The 25,007-nt window shown below is 36.6% G+C and overlaps 1 protein-coding gene across 1 annotated transcript in view; it reads left to right on the plus strand.

Moving 5' to 3' along the window:
• LOC140333443 (uncharacterized) overlaps nt 1-25,007 on the plus strand; it is a 43,052-nt gene that overhangs the window by 11,846 nt on the left and 6,199 nt on the right. The window contains exons 2-7 of the mRNA XM_072415127.1: nt 2,447-2,542; nt 9,312-9,431; nt 12,606-12,681; nt 13,001-13,108; nt 21,739-21,905; nt 24,056-24,138. Of these exons, the coding sequence (XP_072271228.1) occupies nt 2,447-2,542; nt 9,312-9,431; nt 12,606-12,681; nt 13,001-13,108; nt 21,739-21,905; nt 24,056-24,138 (650 nt within the window). The remainder of the gene's footprint in view (nt 1-2,446; nt 2,543-9,311; nt 9,432-12,605; nt 12,682-13,000; nt 13,109-21,738; nt 21,906-24,055; nt 24,139-25,007) is intronic.

The raw sequence follows: 25,007 nt of genomic DNA on the forward strand, positions 1-25,007 counted from the left end.
TTGAGTCCTGCATATCTGCATACAGTTCAGCTTTAAAGTATATAATTTACTATGTGGACTATGTTTGTAAATTATACCAGGAGTATATTCCCCTCGGTGGAGGATCAAATGTATTTTAAAAACCTGTGTTTAATCTTCTGATACAGAACAGACCAGCTGAAATAGTGTTTTATTTTCAGTACATCTCCAAGGTCAGTTATTTACATGGGACTGCTTGAAAAGGTCATATTTGTCTTCTGATAGCTGGCACTAAGAAGTGTGTGTCTGGAGGATGTACACTGAGAATGAGATCATCCTTATTTTTAAAAAGATCAAAACAGTACAATAATGGTATCTTTACTTTGTATTCATGTCAGCTTTGTGACGTCTGTTCACTGCTTACATTTCTTTCCTATGTTAAGATTATGATTTCTACAACGGTCCAAGCTTAGTATCGCTGTCAGAATCGTATCTAACATTGAACTATTGGTACATTTTATAAACCATTTTGTATAACCGCTTCCACTAACAGCAATATATATCATATATAATATATATATATATATATATATATATATATATACTATGTTTTGACACTATGCATCATAGTATATATTTTTTGTACTATATTTTAAACTATATATATATATATATGTGTACTATATTTTGACACTATGACCCTGATTTATGAAAGCTCTCCAATGCTGGAGAGAATACACTTTCAGAAGTGAACTGGGTGTTCCAGCAAACCTGGAATGGAACTGGTCCAGGATTCAAAACATTTGCTAGCAAATAGAAAAGGATTTTTAAAAATCCATTCCATGTTTTCTGGATCACCCAATTCACTTCTGAAAGTGTATTCTCTCCAGCCTTGGAGAGCTTTCATAAATCAGGGCCTATGTATATATTCCCAAAAACATGCAGTGAGGTTAATTGGCTTCCCTCTAAAATTGGCCTCAGACTGTATAAATGACATATGACTGAGGTAGGGTCTTTAGATTGTGAACCCCTTTGAGGGACAGTTAGTGACACAACTATGGACTTTGTACAGCGCTGCGTAATATGATGGCCTTATATAAATACTGTATATTAATAATATTAAATGTTCACTGATTCACGGAACAAATTGCCAAACATGTGATAACTACTAAAGCTCTAAAATAGTGACTGCATGCAGACTAGAGGTTCTACTGGAAAAAAAATGGAAACATTCCACCTTTAGGTTGCTCTAGGCGATAAAGAAGTAAAACAAATTACACAAAACAGAACTAACATTTTTTTGTGGAAGGCAAAACACATTTAAAGTCCTCCTAAAGTCTCTAAATACAAGGAAAATAATGAAATCATCATAATGTTACACCTGTGTATGGCCACTGAAGTCACTTAATTCATAATGTCTTAATTCAATTGGAAACATTCATTTAAATGTAACACATTCATCCATTCACAAAAACTTTTTTCTTTTTTTACTGTATTTGAATGAGCTGGGAAGAATGAGCTGGTAAATAAATGAAACATTCAGAACACAGTTTTTTGTTGTCTTTAGGATGTAGTATTCATTTGTTATTTGCAAAAAAATCAAAATATCTGTGTGGGGTCCTAGTTAATAATAATACCATATCCTTTCCAGGCATGGAACCTGGAAGGCCAGAGACGGAAGGGGAAAAAGTGTGCAACCCCCCTTCCTCCAGGCTATACCAGACCCCCATCTGACCCAGACAATTGGAATGGCCATCATTGGTAGAAAGGTTTCATCCCCACAATGTGGCTCCATTGTGGGTAGAAAGGTTATGGAAGGGGCTCCAGATTTCTACCCCTCTGCCTTGGGGATACATAATTTCTTTTACCCATCCAGCCCTGTTTCTCCTATTTTATGTTTAATACGTTAACTACTTTGTTGGCCAAAAACTAGTCTGTGTTTTGATTTATTGTTACATATGTGGCTTCTTGGTTAGTGCATAGAAAAAAATTCTATAATTTCACCAGTTAAAGGTTTTACTGTAATATTAAAGCATGTTTCGACTTTGATTTTGTACTCCCTGGGTTTTTTAATTCAACAAGTTTTCATTCTCGAGGCTCTAAGTGGCCCCTGTACCCCCAAACATGCCTCAATTCACTTATTTTTTCCCAGAGCAGACAAGGAAAGAGCTGCAAGATAGTAGAGGTTCTACACCACTTTCTGCATCCAGTATCCATGACACGAAAGCTCCTGAGCAGTCGAATGGCTAGTAAATAGGTTTGAACCTAAGATATTCTTTATATAGTGAATAATCCCTTATACAGTACAGTTAATAAATACCTTCACAAGAAGTAGATTTGTATCCTTGTGGAGAAATCTCTAAAGTGTTCCTGAATTCCACACTCTTACTTCTAAACAAAAGCTATTTGTATGGATTTGCCGCGAATATAAGCAGATATTGCTATATTATGTTATAAGCTACTATATTATTCCTCTGTATGTTACCAGATGCTGTTCACATCATGGTGGGATGAAAAATGGAAGATGAAATCTCAAGCACATCACAGAGATGTCAGCCAGATGTCACACATTGACCCAACAATGGTGAGATCATTGGTTTGCACATAACATTATGTCCATATGGGGAGTCATCACTACTACAAGTGCATTTATTATGAAATATCATTAACACATACATATACATTCTGTATTTAGTGTTAAAGAAAATCAATAGAATTTGAGCAGATTTCATATGTAGGGATAGTTTTATTTTTTACATATGTCTTCTCAATATGTCACGTATATTGCAAACAAAGGCATCATACCGCATTAATACCAGCAGTGCTACCGGTGTAAAATAAATAGGAGCTGGTTAACTAATAGTCATGGGGCGCCATTTTAAAAACAGGGAATAAGACATTCTTTCAAACATTCCCTCGTGGGAATTTCCAGGTCCATATGTTTCAATAGCAGTAATTGATTCCCACAAGGGCAATTTTGAATGTCATATTCCCTGTTTTACAAATAGAGCCCAGAGAGTGAACTTGGTATAAGAAAATAAAAACCACTAACAGTGGGTGGTAGAATATTTCCTTTATCCTACAAAAGCAACTAAGCATGCTACTGCACAAACAAGCAATTTAATAAGGACTGAAGACATTTTTGCTACATCAGCTGTAAGATTTTTTTTTAACAGAAAACCAGTAATATTCTTAGTGTTTTTTTTTAGACACTGATATAATATGGATACCCAAAATCCAGAACAATTTTTATTAATTATTAACACATTGGCCCTGATTTATTAAAGCTCTCCAAGGCTGGAGAGCATACACTTTATTAGTGAACCTGGGTGATCCAGCAAACCTGGAATAGATCTGGTCCAGGATTCAAACAATTTGCAAGTAAATAGAAAATGACTTTTAGGAAATCCATTCCAGATTCGCTGGATCACCCAGCTTCACTGATGAAAGTGTATCCTTTCCAGCCCTGGAGAGCTTTAATAAATCAGCCCCAATATCTCAGTATCATGTCTTGTAGTGTTTACTGTAAATCAGCTTCTCCAATATTACATAAGGCTTCCTATATACATCATATGGCTGCTGATGTGCAAGCATGATATGATTTAATAATTTTCTGTTCAGTACATAGCCAAGAGGTAGGCAAACCCTGGCCGGATACGGCCTAGCCAGTATTCCACTCCGGCCTAACACCCCCCCTAGTTACAGCCTAATTGAAGAGTCACAAAATCATCAATATCATCAAGTTCCTGCACAGTAACCCCAATCATTATGTCTAAAGAGCAGAAGAAGCGCGCAGCTACCAGTCTCAGGAAGGTTGACCTCAAACGTTGTGTCTTCAACCCTGAATAGACTGACGAAGTCTTCCTCATCCAACACGGCAACAAAGTCCTGTGTTTAGTGTGCAACGACACCAACAGCACTTTCAAGCGGTCCAATCTCAAGGGGCATTTCGATGCCAAGCACCCGCACACGTACAGCGACTACACCACGGATGAGGCTGCTCGCTTGCAGACACAGTTGGGAAAAAAACTTTCCTTGTCACCTTGTTTCTTCTGGGCTAGTATACCTTCTTGACCTCCTGAAATGGCCCAGTAGTCCAAAAAGTTTGCCGTCCCCTGACGTAGCCCATGGGCCTATTAAGCCTGTAGGTAAGGCACTAAGCAGACAGCCCTAAACAAAGCTAACCTAGTGATGTGTGAGGGCATTAACTATTGCTTTTATTTTTGCTTTGAGATTCTAAGAAAGCCATATCTTAGAGATATAGTCAATCTAAAGGAAAACTATAGTTTTTTTACAGAAATTGATGATTTATATAATATGTTATATTATTTGTAAAAAAAATTGTAAATAGCAACCAAATGGATGTTTAAATTTTTCCTTTTGCTAGAAACATATCACATCTGGAATGTGGTTGATAAAATTCCACTAAACTCTGCACTGTATAGGTAGCTCCTAAGTATATTTCATGCCTAAAAAGCCTGGACATTTTTTTCTTTTCTACAGATAACAGTGTGCGCTTCCTTACCAAATAACAACAAATACAGACAACCCAAAAGCACTTGTTGGGTTCTCACTGGAGTCAGATCTTTAGTTGTTTCTCTTGCACACCCCAAAGTATATCACTGCTTGAGTTGGGGTTCCATAATATCCACATACGGTATATGCAGATAAGTGCTTATATATTTTGTAATTTTTGTTTTTAAAGTTTAAAATAGTGCTGGTTCTTTACCTAACTGATAAAGCCATGCACCTTTTAGGAGTAATCCTTTAATGTTTCCAACTTTAAAGGAACCTCTACTCACAATTATTATGGTGCATTATTGTGAATACTAAAATGTAGAAGCATGAATATTAATAGAGTATTTGCATACCTAGAGTATCTATATGACTATATATGTAATGTATTTTCTATATCTATATAGATTTCTATTGTTACTTGTACCCAGAAAAAAACTAATAGGGATCTGTTTATAAATGTTTTCACCCAGATCTTGTGAAACTCACAAGATTTACACAACGCTCACCAAGCATTCACACATTTTTCTTAATTGATGTCAAGTATAAAATTTGTGAATCTCTGAAACGTTCCACCTTTGATCATTAAATGTTACTTATTCCCATGTTACAGGAGACTGCTGCTTTGTTTTAGGATTCTGTTAAAAGTTGCCCTCAGTGTTACACTACATATCAAACATCAGAGGCTGCTGACATATTACAAGATACTTGAAGAGACAGAACATTACCACAGTTTCTTTATAAATCAGACACTTGAAAACAACCTCTTGTTCCTCAGCAGTCCAAGTACCATTTATTCCAATTTCTCCATTTTTATAAAGACTGTGTTACCAAAAACTAACTCCACCAGTAAAACTCCAGCATGGGAAGTAATAAATCAACAGAAAGACGTATTATATTTTTTATGCGTTTCAGAGACTTTTCTTATGAAGTATACCTTAGTTATTAAAGAAAGATGATGAAATTAAAAGGAAAACATGATGTAAATATCAGGGTGTTAAAGTAAAAAGTAAAAAGAGTGGCTACAGGTTGTTTCCTAGGACTTCTTATCATTTAGATCAACTTACCTGGGAGGAATCATTTACAAATTTCAATCCCTACTCAGAATGAATATATCTACAGCTAAAAGTTCATTAATGTAAAAAGTACATTTTGAAACAGAAATAAATAAAAGATGAATAGTGGCATTCCTTGATCATCTGATCTCTCCATTCTAAATGGAAAAAGTATTTTATGTAGATTTCTATTGTTTTAGCGTTTTTTTTGTTTTCTAAAAGAGAAGAGTACAGGTACAGGGTACAAGCACAGTAGACATTGTTATCCTTGCAATCTGACCAAGATGGTGAGCAGGTTTTTACCATTAGTCCAATTGGTCTCCTGTTGAATGAGTTCCTTGTTATGCCTTGCAGATCTGGTCCACTGCACAGGTCCCAATGTGGGGTAGCTACCAGGGAACCACAGAATATTTTTTCAAAAATTTTAAAAAATAATTCAATGAAACAAGAATAAGAATTGCCAATAATTACCAATAAGTCAACACAGAAGAACACCAAATCTTATCTCAGATTGATATCAAAATACAGGGTTGTCCCTGGGTCCCGATACGTTTCTCCATTTTGGTTTCCTCAGGGGATAGTAGAGACCATATTGATAGGTTCTGATCCAGCCAGCAGCAGTAATTTTCTCACTGAATCCTTTCAGATACCCAGACCAATAAAGTCAACCAAGGTCTCCCTGTATGGATGATTCAATAACTAATCAATCATTAACATCCTTTTGGTTTTATCTCTAACCTTCATGATAGTTCCATACCATTTAGTCCACCAAGGGTTTCCTGTATAGACTATTCAAATTACTGACATTCAACTCATCTTGTCTGTAACTTATTTTCATCAGAGGTACCAACTCTACAACATATTACCCATACCATTGAAACTCTCAATTTAAAGTACATCTCAGAACATATCAATACAGTCTCTACTATCCCCAAAATGGAAAGCCAAAATGGATAAACACGACAGGAACCAGAGACAACCCTGTATTTTGATGTCATTCTGAGATAAGATTTTATGTTCTGTGACTACCTGTGACACTTTATGTATGAAATCATAATTTAGCTATGCAATGTTGAAACTAGGATGTCAAATATGATTAATAGTTGCCACAAAGAGCCGTTCTCCTTTCTCCTTTCTTCCATATTGATACAACCGGGCTTGGCAATCGTATTTATTGTGAGCTAAGAGACCATATCCTTTTGGGTTCTCACTTGCAACTCTCGTCTTGTTATATTAGTGGTCAGTGTATTGACCCTTTGCATCACTGGACAGTCCTTGCAATGACAGTGTATGAGAACCTTTTTACATTTGTGATCAATCAAATGCCCCCTTACATTGGTGATCAGTATAAAGGTGACCCCTTAGACTGGATGTCAGTGACCATTACCCCATTACATTGAGATCAGTGTAGATGGTAAATGTAGTAGTAACCACTGGTGGTCTTGGTGGCCATGGGTTTGACCTAGCAGTAAAAAAGATTCAAAAAGACCTAAAATAGACCAAAGATAATAAAACCTCATGGCTAATGTCATTTATAATTAAAGTATATAAGTGTATAACCATATTCATTGCTTTCAGTCTTGTTTAAAGGATTAGAATTATTATTATTATGCATTATTTTACCACTATTAGCAAAATGTTTCCCTTTAGCACAACAAAAGGGTTCCCGGTCTATATTATGAATACATTTTCTGCCTAATTCTCTTGTGAGCAAGTGATCATGTATCTACATATACAAAAATAACCAGAGCAAAGAGGCAGTATGTTCAAAAGATGCTTTAAATGCAGATTTAGTGTAAGCGCTATCATGTGTGGTCTGGAACTGCCTTTGATGCCCTTCAGCTCTAACCGATGGCATATGTACGAATCAAAGCCTGTATACTTAATAAATATATATTCTGATTGTTCAGCGTTATCACATTAGTAGCCTAGATGTGGCCTTGGTGTTAAAATTTCATACAAAGAAAAATACTGGCATTGCAATGTAGGAAATATTTGTAATATACACTCTTCTGTTGCTTGTCTAAGAACTGAATAAAGAAGAGGAAATTAGAGGTGTTTTTCACAGCAAGCTAATTACAGCTGTTTTATTCCTTGTGCATGCTAGGAACTGCGTCTATTTCCTTGCTTTGAGCAATACGTTAACTTTCCTTCTTTTCAATATTTCCTAATGTAGCCAATTGTCTACTGTATATTTAATGTAAACTTGCATGTTTGCACATGGCTTCTATGTGATTTTTTATTATATATTTTGTTACTCTTAGAAATAGTCCTGCAAACTCTGGTGTAGCACATGGTCAAAAATATATTTTACCTGTTCCAGTTTGCTTTTCCATTACTGTTGATATTTAATCAATGCTTCCATTTCCCAGCAATTATTAATGGTTCTTCTACAGGCTAGCACAGCTCCATAAAAACTGTTTGCAAGAGTGGAACCGCTGAACTTCTCACAACCTCTTACTTGCAGAATTGTAGTGTTATTGAGGAGTTATACACGTTGATTACTCAATGGTGCTGGCAGAATATTGAAACATTAAAGGAAAACCTTAATTCTGGGTCAGCGCAGAGACACACTGTTCTCACCACAGCAGTGACACGCAGAGGCTACAAATGGGAACTGCTAAATTCACTGGCAAAATGGAAAAACACTGCTTGGATCTATTTACCATATTTTTCTTATTATCATGTTCTTGTGCTTTAATGGTCTCAGAACAGAGTTAGACTCTAAAATGTAAAGGTTATGGTAAATTTAATAAATATGAATATAACGACAGTATATTGCACACAGAATAAATTCCAACATATGGGTAGCACAAGTTAATATTTGTACATCTAAAGGAAGCCCGAGCCAGATAATTCTGGATGCTTCCTTTCCTGATCTCTATCTAATGATACCAATTGCCTTTCTGTCTCTGGCTTTAACACTTTCCAAATTACTGAGCCTATGTTTGAAAAATGTAGATCAGGAAAAGAAGAATAAATGCACAGTACATATGTTGGGGCCCTGTGTTGATATTCATTGTAGCATCCCAAATGCATCTTAGGAACACTGTACTGCTGTGCGGTAAACTTTAAAAAAAAAAATCAGCATGCAGTACGTTTGTGTGCGATGTGAATTGGCAACTCATCCAAATAAATAGGCTGCCACCCGCAGTGCGTGGCAAAGCAATTTGCAATGAGTGTGTGTTTAGTAAAATGCAGCACTTTGCTATAAAGTGAGAATGACCCCTAAATCTGCATACTTGCTTTAAGTCAGTGACAAAAAGTACACTAATGGAAAGGTATGACAACCCTAGAACTAAAATTTTTGGAAAGAAAAGTTATTAGCAATTATATCTTCCATACATACTAGGTACTTTGTATGAGCTACTTATAAGCCTAAATGCAGCAGTAACAAAATATATTTTTGCTGCTATAAATAACTTCTATTAAAAAATATGCAAAAAAGAAAAGTCATTACAGATGAAGATATATAAAAAAAATCTGTGCAGTGCAGACTTTAGTTATTTTTTTACACCAGATGAAGCTATAAATACATGCTGAAGTCCCCTTCAAGGCAAACCACAGCTGGATCTCTAAGTGCCTTTTGGGAACCACTCTACTAAACTAATAGAAAGTAGAAAAGAGAAAATGTCTACTTGTTGGAGAAAATAAATACTGAACATGCTGCAATAAAAAGAGAAAATAAATCCATTAGATATCCATACACCACTTTTATATCTACTTTTGGCTGTCACCCTACAACTTTTTTATCTTCTCTGATTTATCATTCTTATCATGCAGATAAGAGCATTCAGGAAGATGTCCAGAGTTACCACCCAGACAGAAGTAATAAAAAGAAGTGCCCAGATTGGTATTCCTCTGGAAATGACTGTTCCCCGCTGCTGTTTTCAGAAGAGGACTGTGAGTATGATCTTCTGGATGACAGAGTGAAATCACCTGATCAACAAGTAAGAGAATATATTGCATGTATATCCATCTATCTATCTGTATCTATCCTATCAATCTATTTATCTGGCTTTGTCTTTGTAAAGTGATATCATTTCAGATTCAGACTAACCTTTACCACTGAACTTCAGGCAAACACAGATAAATACACAGATGATATACATATATGACTGTGACATTGTGCAGTTCTGTAACACTTACAGATCTAATCCCTATCCAAGCCTATGTCTTGACAGTCAATGAAGAAGTGTTCTTCACTGAATTATGAATGAACACAGAAGGTATGAAACCGATGCCATCAACGCATGCTCAAACAGAGAGTTGATAATAATAGCATTTTCAGGGCCTGGGGAAGCATGGTGATGCTATCTGGCGATCTATAAAGTGGTGATCAGGCAGATCGAAAAATCGATAAATATGGCAAGGAGGAGTGTTCACTGGGGAGGAAATGCTTTCACCTCCTCAGGTGACATCATTGGAAATGTTCTTTCATGATCATTTTCTGTGACAGTGGAACGGGTGATCGCTATGAACATGGCACCGTTGAGTTCTAGTGAGGGCCGGTAAGTAGGAGGCTCCCGTCTGCATCCTTCTCCATGGATGTGTTGTGGTCATGTATTAAAGGACACTAAATGATGAGGATTCTTTTTGATAACAGCATAGCATTTCATGTAGCAATTTATTACATAGGCAATACATCACAGCATCCATACTGTGAAAAAGCCAGTTGGTTTTCCCTTCAGGCTATACATTCTCAGTGCTCCACCTTTCACTTGGTCCAAAAGCTATACATCTATTTCTAGAAGACCTCATAGTTTGTTAGAGGGCATATCTGGATAATCAGCATCTCAAAGACCAAGTAACTATTAAAACAAGATTTGGATAAAGTTTAATAAAAAACACCAGTCAGAACTGGGTAAGAAAATAAATAAATGTCATCAGTGAAGATTTCCACAACAGCAATAAATCCATTATGTGATCAGACTGGTAAGTCGGAAGTGATATCGCTTGTCTCATCTCCAATAAGGGACCCACCTGGGTGCACCTAATCTTGATCATTTTAGTTCTAACTGCTGTTGAAGGTGTGGATGTAAATCATTTAATTCACGACTTCTGTGTGTTTTTTATTTTTAATTCTACATTTTCAAAGTTAGAATCCAGATGAGAAAAAATCCTGTTGTGTAACAACAGGGGTAGCAGAGATGGGAACCATTATTAGGCTCATGGCTCCATTATTTCCCTCTTATTACATCTGTGAAAGCATTATACTACTGCAGGGGTGTCAAACTTGGCCCCCCAAAGGAGTTTTTTTGGGCTCCCAAAGGAATTTTAAACATGAGTTGCAGCAGGTCCGCCACAGCATTAAGATAGTGCTGCGGCTACAATTCTCAGCATCACTGGGGTCTATAGACCAGCGGCCTCTCTGCCTATGCGTGGCCCCGCATTGGACTGTTTTATGGACGCAAATGGTGCCGGGAATTGTAGTAGTGGCATCACTTGCGTCTCTATAGACCAGCGGCCTCTCTGCCTATGTGTGGCCCTGCATTGGACTGTTTTATAGACGAAGGGAATTGTAGTAGCGGTGCTGTTTCTCTATTATAGGCTTGTACCAGATTGAATGTTAAACAAAACCTAATTGTTTCCATATGAAAAGGTTTTATATCTAATGAAAAGGAAAAACTTCCTCAATTTTTTCAATAAACCTCAAGTTTGGCCCACAACTTTGTCTAAAGTTTTAATTTTGGCCCTCTGTGTATTTGAGTTTGACACCCCTGTACTACTGTAATCATTAGTTAGTAGTAGCTGTAGGCATGAGATAGAAGAGACTAACTTGTATCATATTTGTTATACTGTGTAGCAGATTGGGGTGTAGCTAATAATAACTGTGGGGTTCAATAAAGTCCAGTTTAGCTTCTGTTCAAAATCAAGATTATAGAATATGTTACCCTAGAAGAGTTTATTACTAGTTTGAATTGCTGCCAGCAAGATTACATTAGGACCTGTGTCAGTGGGCATCAAATGGATTTTTGTTCTTATACAAGTCTATAGGAATGGAAAATCTGCTTGATGCAGGTCAATGCATGACAGAAGGAGTTCAGCTACATTTGTCAATAAATTCTAAATGATCTCGGAAGCAGCTCATAACTGATGTTAGTATGATGCTATGGACAGAAGCTCAAAGCCTGTCAACATCAACTCCTTGGAGCACTAACTGCCCACCTTATTGTTTAATTTTATGTTTTTTCTTTAAGAATTTCCTTTTTACATCTGTATCTATTTTCAGTATGTTTTTTTTCTCCTAAATATGTATACAGTTGTGGCAATCTGTATGTGAATACAAAAGTTGGTGTTTGATGCTGGACGGGAATATACTAGTATCCTATGGCACGTAATGCTGGAGTCAAGCGCTTATCTTTTCATCCATCCAACCCCTGAGAGTGATGATGCAGGGAATCTATATCATCCGAGCATTCTGCAACAATGGCCTTCACACATATGCTGCTGGAGACTAAATCACTGTCAGCCCTCTGAACTTGTGTCACATAGTACCTTCTACTAGAAATATTGTCATGTCTTATATGCCTTTCCTGGGATGTTGATCATTTACTCCTGAGAATGTTTTACTTGAAAAAAAAGACATGAGAATTTTCTTGTCAAATTCAGCCAGGATAATATGTTTTGCAGCCTAATCATTTTTAGCTGAAACTTTAAATCCATGATGCAGTGGAAACAGAATAAGCAGTTTTAGTACAGGAGAGGAGCCTGCATATCTGTGCAAGATGGAACGTATAGTTGTTTAGTGTAAATGCTAGATCCCAAAACAAGATTGCCAGTGCATATAATAGAAATATACCGTACCTTATAAATAAACCCAGACATATTGCTGGGTTCATTGGGATCATTTGCTATTATTTGGCAAATATTTTCAGTCACTCATGATAGATTTTCTTCTCCAGTCTCAGAGAACTTTAATAAATCAGGCCCATTCTGTTACTATGTTAAGCTTTATTCGGTTTGAACATTCATATTAAACATAGTACACAAATGTATGCATGTATGTATGTAAATATTTCTGTGATAAAGATGATCAGTGATGGTAGTTTTTAAAACCCCATTTTCTAATTTCAGGTGATGCTTTTAGATTCATCTTCTTCCCCTCATAGAAGTTACCAACTTTTGGTGAACATGCTTACTTCTACACCTGGTAAGAATTAAAAGCAAACGTTTTGGTGGGACTATACTAGATTCCTTTTTTTGCCATTAGAATGAAGTGCCTGGTATAGGATCAAGAGAAATTGTATTTACTTCAGTGAAATAGTGAAATACTGGTTGTTTTGTGTGTGTGTGTTTTTCTTTTCAATAGATGTGTCTACATTAAGGGAAGTGCATTGAACTTGATGAGCTGTGTGGTCGCAAATGGCTAGAAGGGGGAAATATTTAGTGACCTATATGAGTTCTCCTAAAATGTTGGGAATATAAGTTTGTTGGTGGCAGTAAATTAGTTTGTATGTGTTTTAATGCAGACAGTTGCAGTTATTCGCCCAGTTGTTTGGGATCCGAAGAAAGTGAAATAACCTACAGCTCCCAAACTGTGTTGCTGCAGATCAGTAGCTCTTCATCTAGCAGTACCTGTAAGTAAAGCCTTCAATCTATTGTATTTATGTTTTTCCGCTAAAAAAAAGAAATCTCGAAATGTATCTATACGTAACACTGGTCATTATTTAATAAATTATATAGGTAGTCTTTGGGTTACATACGAGATAGGGACTGTAGGTTTCTTCCTAAGTTGAATTTGTATGTAACTCGGAACAGGTACAATATTTTAATAAATGCAATTAGGACAAATGTTTGTCTCAACAAATTATTAAGCAAATTAAATAAAAAATCTTTATGGACCTAGACATTCAATAACTTCTGGAGCAAGTTGAGCTTTGATATGCAAAAAGAAGTGCAGAGTTTGTCTGGGTCATTAAAGAGTTACAAGAGGTTGCAGAAAGAGCTCACCCCCTAACATCCCCCACAACCTCAGCTGTGTTTAGCAAAAAAAAAAATTTCTGCAAGTCATGCAAACCCTTCCCCTTCAAGCCTCCATTCTGCACTCCAGCAAGCAGGGAAGCCCCATTCATATCTAGGAGGTGTCTGTATGTTGGATCTCCTTAACCCGGGGACTACCTGTACTGCATTGTCCTGAGCACTATACTTTCAAAAAAATAAGAAGAATCTCAATGTTTCCTAAGTTCAGACATTCTGATGAATTATACCAAATATGTAGACATCAGGATTCAATTCAATGGTCAAAACACTCAGAATTATTATTTAGTTTCAGGCAGACCGATGCAGACTTATTAGTCCCTGGTTCCTTATATGCATTGGAAATGTTCAACTTCTTAATTCTTAATCTGGTTTCTGTCCTTTAGAGTGGTTTGGGTGTACTCATACACTTTTGTGTGTTCCAAAATATCTTGTATTTTTCCTATGCAAAATGAAAATCAGCATCTACTTTTAGTTTTGTTTCAGCTGAAACTTTCAGATTAAAGTAAGTCATGTTTATTTCTGGTATAATTCATCCATAAAACATTTTTTTGTATTCTTATTTATCATATACATTTGGTTCTATTGGACCAATTACACCTCTGTGTCTTAAGGTATATGATGCATGATTTGATGACAAACACTCATTGTCGGACACCAAGCAACAGGATTTTAAATACAGCTATGATAGCTTTGATTAAACTATGTGAATGTACTAAATTATGATTATTATTATTATTATTAATACTATTATTAAAAATAATAATAATATTAATAACAATAATAATAATAAACTGTATTAAAAAGCGCCAACATGTTATGCAGTGCTGTCAATAAATAGGGGCTGCAATGAATTTTGTACTTCGCACTCTCAACCCCCTCTTCTAAATTACTCCATATGAAAGCTTGGGAAAGGGATCTAGATAAAACCTGAGAGTTGGATGAGTGGATCAAGATTGCTTGCAACATTTCCAAGGTTTCACTTAATGTTATTTGGTTGAAATTAACTATAAGGTTATGTTACGTTGGTATTTGGTCCCAGAGGTTGTGGTGGACTAGGTGATATGGAACATATAGGGTGGTCGCAGGAATTCAGGAGGAAGATGTTTCAACTCCTCTCTTCCATTATTCAGACCCCTCTTCCTTTTAGCTTGGAATGTGCCCTGCTGACCAAAATTGATATTCCATTGCCCAAATACACCAAAAAATTCTAAACTATATGCTTCTGGCGGGAAGAATTACTTCGGCCAGAGCATGGAAGCCTCCTTCCATATCGATGACTCCCCTATCGGTTAAACCCAACTGGATCATGGGGAATGACAAACTTACCTGCATGGTCAAGGACACCCCTCATGTTTTTGAGCTTACCAGGGATCCTTGGATTGCTCAAAATTCCTTGTTTCTGGCTCCAACTTGAAGTGGACACTTTACCCCGCCCCCTCCCCTTCTGCCCTCACTCCCTGTGCTCCCCCTTTGATACCCCCACCCCTTGAATACTTCTTTTGTTTTGCTGGTCAACGCCTTGATACAGAGTCTAATTTCCTTGCTTATATTATATTCTTGGATAGTTGCTTTCACTTTTATACGCTATATTATTGTTATGTTTATTTAAGTTTATTCTTTATGTATACCTTCTACTCTGATTTGTATGTATTTATTTGTTTATTTACTTGTTGTTTAAGTAAATAAAAACCTATTGAAATATAAATAGGGAATAGGGGCTGCAAGTGAAAGACATATAAACAATCATACAGGTGAAGGAGTTTACAATCAATATTTTATATGTATGTAGTCCTCATCCCCACTGCTGTGCCCAGTTTGTACCAAAGTCCTTCCAAGTAGGGTGACAATAAAACCTTTGAGGCTTGCAGATCTTCCTTTAATCTCCCAGGCAGTTCATTTCTGTTCCTGTTAAAATGTCTAAAAACGGTACATTGTCTTTCATGAAAATTTATTTTACAGTATATTATATTTGTTTGAGTATAATAAAGTTTTAAACACAAAATCATATCAAAATAATAAATTAAATAAATATTTTTTTTCAAAAATAATAAAAAATGTAGTAATAAACTTTGACATGATTTTGTGTTTCAAACTTTATTATATTCCTACTATTATACTGTAAAATACATTTTCATGAAAGACATATAAATTCAGTGTATTGCATTCATAATAGTTATTTTGTATTGAATGCAATACAAGATAATTTGAAATTCCCGCCATGCCCCTAGCAACGGTCGCACCCACGTCACCGGGAACTCCTGGGGAACATCAGTGCACTCGTCTGAGGACAGATCGGATGAAGAGGACGCAGCCAGAGGATGGCAGGACACTGGAGGACGCCAGTGAGACCAGGTAAGGCTTTATTTTTTTAGCTACCCCTGAGTGTGGCTAGGGGTTACCGCTTTCAGCTGTTTTGTTTTTACCCCAAGCCACACTCGGAGTTACCGCTTAGGAGGTTAAAGCAGACCAATCACCAACATACTTTACATAAAAGGGTAGTAAAAATTTAATTATTTTTTAAGCCCCTTAAATAATGGCTGAAGTCCCTCCCCTTCTGTCTTTATTGCCATGGCAAAGCCCCCTGAGATACATACATCACGCATCCCAGGAGGCTTCTGGCTGCTCCCTCTATGCATGCTGATCTCACACATGTGCAGTTCAAGATTAGGTGATGTAACCAGAAGAAGAAAAAAGATGGGAAGATGGCGGTACCCGACACTTCCTCCACTTCGGGATAGGTGGATAGAATGATTACAGGACAGTGCAGGACTGAAACCAGGACTGTTCCGGAGGGATCAGATGATCTGGGAAAGTAAAGGTGAGTATCCAATTCTTATAGAAGAGAGGAAATTCTACTTCCCTAGAAGACTTTAGGCCCACTTTCGGCATTCCATAGCTTAAGGTGTCCTCCAATCTCCTTCCAGTGTCAGTTCCACAAATAATAAATATTTAACAACTACCCAACCAAAATGGCACCAAAATATGCCATAAACCACAAGGGTGGTACATCAGGGCAATGATTGGCTGGTATTTAAATCTCAACTGGTTCCTTCTGGGTAGAAACAGAGTTTCCAGAACTATCCAGAATTTACTAAGTTTATTTCTAAACCCAAAGTAATCAAGCACTGCAAATAGCATTTGCGTGTAAATACCTGTACAAGAAGAAAAAAACTACTAATTTGAGGATTTTAAGTGCAGCTGCCTCTGATAACCCATAAAGGCTGGATTTAGATGGCATTTGTTTTTATTTTTACACAGCTTTAGAAAAAGAGGATTTTGCCAAGTACGGCAACATATTTAACAAGACTGCAGAAACAAATTGTTGGGCTTTTATGGGTATTTTGCCCACAACAGACCTGTATTTGTTATCAAAAAGTGCTCCTAATAGTTAAAGAGGAACTATACTCAAAAAAAACAAAAACACATTTACCTTCAATCCTGCAAGGCAGTCGGATCACTCCCTCCTGCACGTGCGTGCGTGCACGTGGATCACCTCACTGCACTTGGGTAAGATTGGCAAATTTTTCTCTTTGAGCAAAAATGCTTCTTCTGCACATGCCTGAGCACAGAAGGAGCGCCCAAGAGCCTCCCGGGATGCCTGATGTAGTTATCCTGGGAGGCTTTGCGCTCCCATTCATTCTTGATCACCTAGGCGGTTATCTGTAAAGTGAAAATTTCTGAGTTTAGGTATGCTTTAATCTGACATTCCCTCAAACATGTCCTGGTGGGAATCTTCCAGGTCCATGTTTTCTAGAAGCATTAATAATTCCTACCAGGGAAAGTTTGCAGGAGGGAATGTCAGGTTCCATGTTTTATAAATAGACCCATTGAGTTTCAAAATAAATTTTTAGCACCTGTATCAGAAACAAAGCAATGTATCCTGTCCAAAATGGCTCCAGCATAAAAAACTTTTGTTTCTCAGTCTAAAGCAGCTATTTAACTTGTTCAATAATCCCCCCCCCCCCCATATTATCATAAATAAGTGCAGCTTTCACTATACTAAAGAGACTTAGGAAGAGTTGATCAGTGCTGGGAACATAAACAGCAACATAAAAAAAACTTGCATTTACAGAAGCTTTTAGTACACTGAGCGTGGAAATTGATTGTCATCTGTTGAGATTTAAATTGCTAAGTATCCTACCAAATTAGTGCAGCTTGTCATACACAAATTGATTGTCAGCTCCCAAGACAGAAGTAGTGAGTGTATGTGATTTTGTTATCTGCAACCTAACATACACTTCTATCTTTCCCTACTGAATAATAAAAGGACAACCTTCAGCTGTCGGCTTAAGGTGACCCTGTTGTGAAAATTATTAGTTAACACCCTGTTAGTGTAAGGTAGTAAATTCTTACTTTCCCTGATGTCAAACGCTGTATCATTTAGACCTCCACATGATGACAAGACACGTTAGTGGAAATCTGAAATCTGAGAGGCGATCACCAAGATGGACAGTGGAAATAAATGAATATTTATGCTCTTGTTTTGCGCATATACGACTAAATTAAAAAAACATAAAAAACATATAAAAATTTAAAAAAAAGCTCTCCTCCCCTTTCGGACTTGCTTTAAAAACTATGGAGTTATACTCTTCCTGGCTTGCGCTAAATGATACTCCATTCCAATAGAATGCCAATACAGCCAGAGACTCAAAATATACAGAGCCAACCAGGTTATTTGGTCCAATTGCATTTGGTTCAGATAAGGTAAATCTGACATTTGCGAGGCTCAGGAATCAGGACATATAAGGTCTTTGTTTTCTCCTTTTAATAATGACTAAAAACTCCACGCTGGGAAAAAGTGCCACAGGGCCAGAAGGATTCTGCATAGTGAAGAATAATAAAAACTAGGATAGAATAGTAATTAGTAAAAGAAAATTAATGATACAAAACAATGTGTAACAGGCAGGAATGTAAAAGTGGGATTTAAAAAGGACACTAATTATTTCACTTGTGACTATGTGAAAAGTCCTAGACATGCACTGCTAGCTGCCCCGAAGGTAAGCATTAGTTTAGTCAAGGGGTTAGTTAAATAAAATCATAGTTTAAAACAGCATAATGAATGGCTAGTCAGAATTCTACAGGGCTCACACGCATCTTGCCGTTCCTGTATTTACAAGACAGGAATTAACCTAAGACTTCTAATTATACAGGAGAATGACAAAGACCTAGGAAGATTTTTCATATCTCAGAGTGCAAGATATTAATGTGAGTTGCCACCTGCAGTACCGCATTAATTCTAATTCTCATTGGTCCTGACAACGTATTAGGAGTTGAGAAATTTAGAGCGATTACAGTGCACACTTGGAAGAACAAATAAATCTGCTGACATCAATCACAAAACTCTGAAGAATATGGAATATCATGAGCGAGAAGATTACATACATTTATTATAAAATACCTAAATATACATACCTTAGTCCTGATTATATCTGGATTGTCACAATTTGTACCAAAAGAAATGAGGCTGGTAAAATTCATATTGAGGATGGAGTTTGTGTTAGGAGTGTTAAAATGTATGCTGTTATTGCTTGGTGCACATGCGTGCTTTTTTCATAGTACATTATAATAAATCTGCAGATGTTTAATAATCAGTGGGACAGCATTTAAAAAGAATATCTTTCTTGAAACAATTGAATATGTTACAACATGTCAATTTTATGTGTACAGGGAAATTTTTACATTTTCTTTTGCACAGACATTGCAAAAAAATTGCTGAAGATTTCTTAAAACCCCCTAAACCATTATATTTTTTTTTCTGAAAGCTAAGAAAGCAGTAATTTTAGTGCACAATATAATCTCAGATTTTGTGACCATGGAAAAGTGAAAAAATACAGTATACAATTGTCTGTGCGGACACTCTAAAAGCCCTTAAAGGTCATCAGTTTAGAGCTAATAAGGTCTGTACTTTAAATTATTGCCTTCACTCCTATGTCGGATCGAACCTAATGTGTTATACGCATATGCACTGATGATTTTTTGTATGTACATTGGAATGTCATCCAGTTGTGTGGAGAGGGGGTATTCAGTGGCTCAGAGATGTGATGGGGGTGGTTTTAGAGTCATACAACTAATTTATAACTGGCAGTCAGCTGAAGACTTGTGAAAACACTACCAGCCACTATAACAGCCAGACATGAATACAAACTACCACAACCCTTAAATACTTGGCAGTGTACAGGTTAAAATGCATCCTGGCACAGATGATGAACTTTAAAGTTTTAACATATTTATTACACTGACCTCTGTACCTGCATGTACTGTGGAGTAATATACATCTAAATATCACAAAAAAGCCTCTAACACTGATTATCTGTTTAGAAACTTCTAAAGTGTGTTTACAGAATTCTGGCAAGATTCTGTACTCCATAAAATCTAAAATCCCCCAAAACAAGGCTCTGCCAAACCACCACTTTATTACACAGTGGCATAACCCAGTAGGAACTGCAGGGGACCACCAGGGTGACACTCTTTATTTGTTATTTTATTTTTTTGCTGGATGAGAAAAAAAAAAGTTTTATATCATGGTAAATGAAAGAAAAAGACACTGCTGAACAGACAGTAATGAGAGAACAGAGATAGTAAACAAAGGAGAGGACCATTTCTGGGTTTGGGAGTATCTATGCGCACCCACTAGTTATACCATAGGGGGCCATTCAAAGTGTAATCCTAGAAATAGACTAGAAACATTCTGATCATTATTATGCTGTACGTGTCTGACAAACTGGGTCACCAGATAATCCTACCGGTGGCAGGCATAAAAGTTGTCACACATGTCCCCACCATGGATTTACTTATATACATATTTTTAAATTCCTGTACTTCCTATCAGTTTGTAATGTATCCAGCTGCATATATAATCTCTACTGGTATAGTTTACTAGACTAGAATATTCATAAATAACATTATGCAGATGCTCAAAAATATTATTAAAGCCAGTAGGCAGATCGTATCACTGAGCGTGTAGTTTAGGATGGGAATCATGAATATGCATTGTACAAAACATCTGCATCTATTACACTGACTTGGAAGGATTGTGGAGTGCAATACACATATATTGTCACATATATTGTCACATATAATGTCCCGGAGTGTAAGTGATTTTCAATATGCTTTGTGTTCACTTGAACTGTCTACTATTCTACTATAAGTGGTTCAACTTAATAAAATCGTATAAATTGAAAGGGACATCAGATATTTAAAGTGGATGTAAACTCTTTGATCAATCAATATAAAATGTATGTTTTCTTTTTTTAACTTTTTTCCTTTGTTTTCACCCTTTGTTATATCTTAGTATTGTTCATATGACATTTCTGATTGTGAATACAGGGGAGAGGGGGACAGAGAACTATCACCCTATACCAGGAAGTACATGAGCAAGGCAGAATTGCTGTCTTTTTATTGAAATCTTTAATATATAAATAATAATAAAGCATATATGAAATATTAATGTTTGGATTTATAAACAAATGCACTCCAGTGCTATAGTGAACCTGGATCAGGATAGTACAGGCACTTTACACTTAAAGCAAAACTCCGGACAGATATGATTGTAGCTCTGTGGTCAACATATCATTATTTCTCTTTTTCCAATGTAAGAAGTTTAGGTATCCGAATTTGACATGATAATATCCTCTTGCATTCTATTGTACTTCAGAGGTAAGAAAGAGGAAGAACCAGCACACGGATCCATTCTGATAGGAGGAGAGATCAAGATGATATGGAGATAAGCCAATCAGTGTTGCTTTTGCACTTACTTTCTTTACTGGGTGGGAGGGGACCTGAAAGTGAAATTCACAGGGGGAACATACTCTCAGATTTAGGCAGAGAAGCTCTATAAACTGGATAGTGATGTATCAATTGGATTTTCTCTTTACAGTGAAGTTTTTGCTTGGTAGAACCCATTTAAACTAATAAAACTGTAAAGCTAAGGACAATAGCTCTATAGAAAAACTTAGATACAGGGTGCCCACAGAGCCTTAATATTGGGCAAACAAAAAATTATCCGTACAATGACATCATTACTTTAAGGCACCAAAAGGTGTCTGCAGATTAGCAGCAGCCTTGGATGACTTCTAAGAACAGTCTATGTCGCATCATCATATTATTTTGCTCTTCTCCAGGGATATAACATACTAGCTGTATTTGGTTTTACATTTCTTATTTAAAAAAATATCTCCTACGTTTGTGATTAGATTGATTATTAATATACACAAAATATGTCTTTTAGCTGGACACCCTACTCATGACAGCCCTGCAGATGATACAAGGAAGAAACAAACTGACTGTGGTGCCTGTGCAGAGATTACCTTGGATTCCAGCAATGCGTGGGAAAGCTGTGATTCCTATGAAAACAACAATATGACACCATGTGAACGTATTCCACCATATCACCAGGTATAGTAAAACATTCAGAAACAGAATTAATCTTTAATAGAAAATAAAAGTTGAAATAATCAATAGATCCAGTAAATAGGTTCAAATCTCAACTTCTGGTACATTTAGCACAGACCTGACCCTCCTAATTGGTATTTTAGTGTGATGGGCAGCTTCTTTGACTACAAATGTGGTGGGGGATAAGCTCTTACGCAAAGGAGACTTGAACTATGAGTAAGATTTCTGTTGTTGTAAATGATCTTATCATGATGTAAATGATGTTATCATTGAGGTAAACCTAAGACAATCATGGCTGTTCGTTTTTAGTGAGACATGTAAAATGTGTACACATGTGTATGTAAATTCAGCTGCCTCTATCTTTGTATTTACTAATAGTTGTAAAATACATATACTGTATATATAAAATGTGAGAGATTAGCACCGAATGCACTCACTGCCCACTTTTAATCACAAAAAAACTCCAGGAACAAAGCAAAATTCTAGTATGACAAGAAAACACAAAATGTAGCCTCTTCTGACACTCTTTAGTTAGTGGTCTACCAGATCTCAACTGTGAGATACCTTCTCCCAGCTCACAGACCGGGATAAAAAGATTAAAAGATCAATGGCCGGATGCACCAAAGCCATTCCTTAATATCTGCCCTGGAAAAGGAATGGAATGCCTGGCCCACCTATTCCTTCCAGGACACTTCGGGCCTGGATCCCAAATAAAGACCTGCAATTCCAGGCCCTTTAATCCCCTTTCCAGATAGAGGGAGATAAATGTTACCAAATACCCTGGAAATTTAGCAAAGAATGTTTAATATTTTGATATAGAAACTATAAAACAATCATGACCCAATGCTAGCAATTTTATTCTTTGTGTACACTTGCAGGGTACACTCTTGGCATCTATGAAATGCTGTGAGCCAGCAGTTATATCATCAGTGATCACAGAAAAACAACATGACACCTAGAAAAATTGGCTTAGAAAATGTCAGCATGTTATAGCACCAAACAGATTTAAATTTTGATTAGAAAATAATAATTATTTTTTTTTATAACATTCTTTAACAGAAAGAAAGAGTGGTGACAGATTAATCAAGAAGGTATATGCAACAAAATAGAAAAAACAAATTATTTACAAAAGAGAGAATTCACATGAAAACTATGGGCATAAACAAGGGTGCAATCTTCTACAAAATCCAGTAATCTGGTATGCCACATAAAAATGAGGGAGATGCTTCTACCCACCACTCCCACCACATGTACCATGGTTCTCTCACTATGAAAATGCAATTTGATTATTTAACGAAAAAGAAATGGAAAAAGAGGGGAGAGAAATGTTGTTAAAGGGGAGAAGAGGAGGAAAAAAAAAACATCTCAATAAACCACAAAACAAGGTGATATTGCTACTAAATGTGGTTCTTCAAGATACTGAATCATGGCTTCTCTATTTTTGCTTTGTATTTGCTAAATAATGACATGATGGAATGTTTTGTGTGTTGTTTTAAGTAGTTTAAAACTTGCTAAGGAGCCAGATAATTCTTTATTTTGTCCTTATACATAAAACCTTCACATTGAACATTTTTTACATGACGTCTCAGAAATTCTGATTCGCCAGGCATTCTGTATATGACAGCAAACAATCCCCAGCTGGCATGTTTGGAAATACAGTATTTTTCGGCGTATAAGGCGACTGGGCGTATAAGACGACTCCCCACTCTAACCAATCAGTTGGGGGTCGTGTTATACGCCCAGTATTGTACTGTTCCTTCTGCCTCTCAGATCTCACTATTGTGCGAGAACTGAGAGGCAGAAGGAACAGTACAGTACTAGTTCTAAGGAATGAATAGGCATGTTCTAGTGGAGAGCCAATCCAGGCTCACGTCCTCCTGTGCAGGCTCGCGTTCTCCTGTGCAGCTTGCACAGGAGGACTCGGGGAGACGCGATTCGTGGGGACGCCGGACATGAAGCAAGCTGCAGGTAAGTACCGGTACCCGGCGTATAAGACGACCCCCGACTTTGGCACAGATTTTTCGGGGTTAAAAAGTCATCTTATACGCAGGAAAATTTGGTAGCTAGCATGCAATACAAAGGATTTTCTTTATGTCTGAACTACCCTACTTGTTCTTAATGGAGCCATAACCAGACTACTAATGTGGTTTCAGGATGCTTACGCGGATGGTCCCAGCTTAACCTATCAATATGCAAATAGCAGCAAGGATGTGATACAAGCTGTGAAAAACATCAGGTAGGCAGGTATTTTGCTCATATTAACATAATACTAGAGTTGATTGGGTTCCCATGGTATTATAAATATATTATTTCATAATCTGACCACTGGAAGGGAAAGATATACGTATTTGGATATTATCATTATCTCAGTATTTATCATAGATAATGATGTGCAAGCTCCAGAGAAAAGTGTTAAAGAGAAATGTTTTAAAGATTTATTGTAAATGTTCAGCACAAAATCTAATTTTTTCAAGACTTTGACCTTTTATGATATCACAAAACAAGCATTACCTTGCAAGTGCAAAATGATTCTATTGCTAGGCAATGCTATACTTGTAGATTTGTATTTTTTTAGAATGTCTGTATAAATTACTTTTAAACTGTAATATGATCTTAATGTGAAAACAAAAAAAAGTCCTATTTTTATTTCCACAAAACATGAAACATATTAGGTTTTAAACAACCACAGGCAGTGTCAATAGGTTAACCTCAAGAATAATGAGATATTAAAAAAAGGTATAATAAATCAGAAATTTCAGTTAGTGACGGTATCGTTTTATTTTTTTCCTTCTATGTTGTGTCCTTTAAGGGACACAAGATTCTGATATCATTAAGTTATGCTGCCACCTTCAGGATTTGGGATCTGTGAAACCAACAAACTTCACAAGCCAGCATAGCCTATCCTACTGCCAGCATGCCGCTGATTGTTGCATGTGGTACCAAGAGATTAAGCATAGACATGGGGTAAGACTGGTTCTCCTCATTGCACCTAAAATGATTCCTCAGTAAGCCCTATACAAATATCTTTCTTTTCTAACCTTTAAAGGACACAGGATTTTGATAATGTAAATTGTCAAAAACAGTCTCAGTAGGAAATGGACAACA

This window comes from Pyxicephalus adspersus, chromosome 6 (genome assembly GCF_032062135.1).
Source record: "Pyxicephalus adspersus chromosome 6, UCB_Pads_2.0, whole genome shotgun sequence".
In the NCBI taxonomy this organism is placed as follows: Eukaryota; Metazoa; Chordata; class Amphibia; order Anura; family Pyxicephalidae; genus Pyxicephalus; species Pyxicephalus adspersus.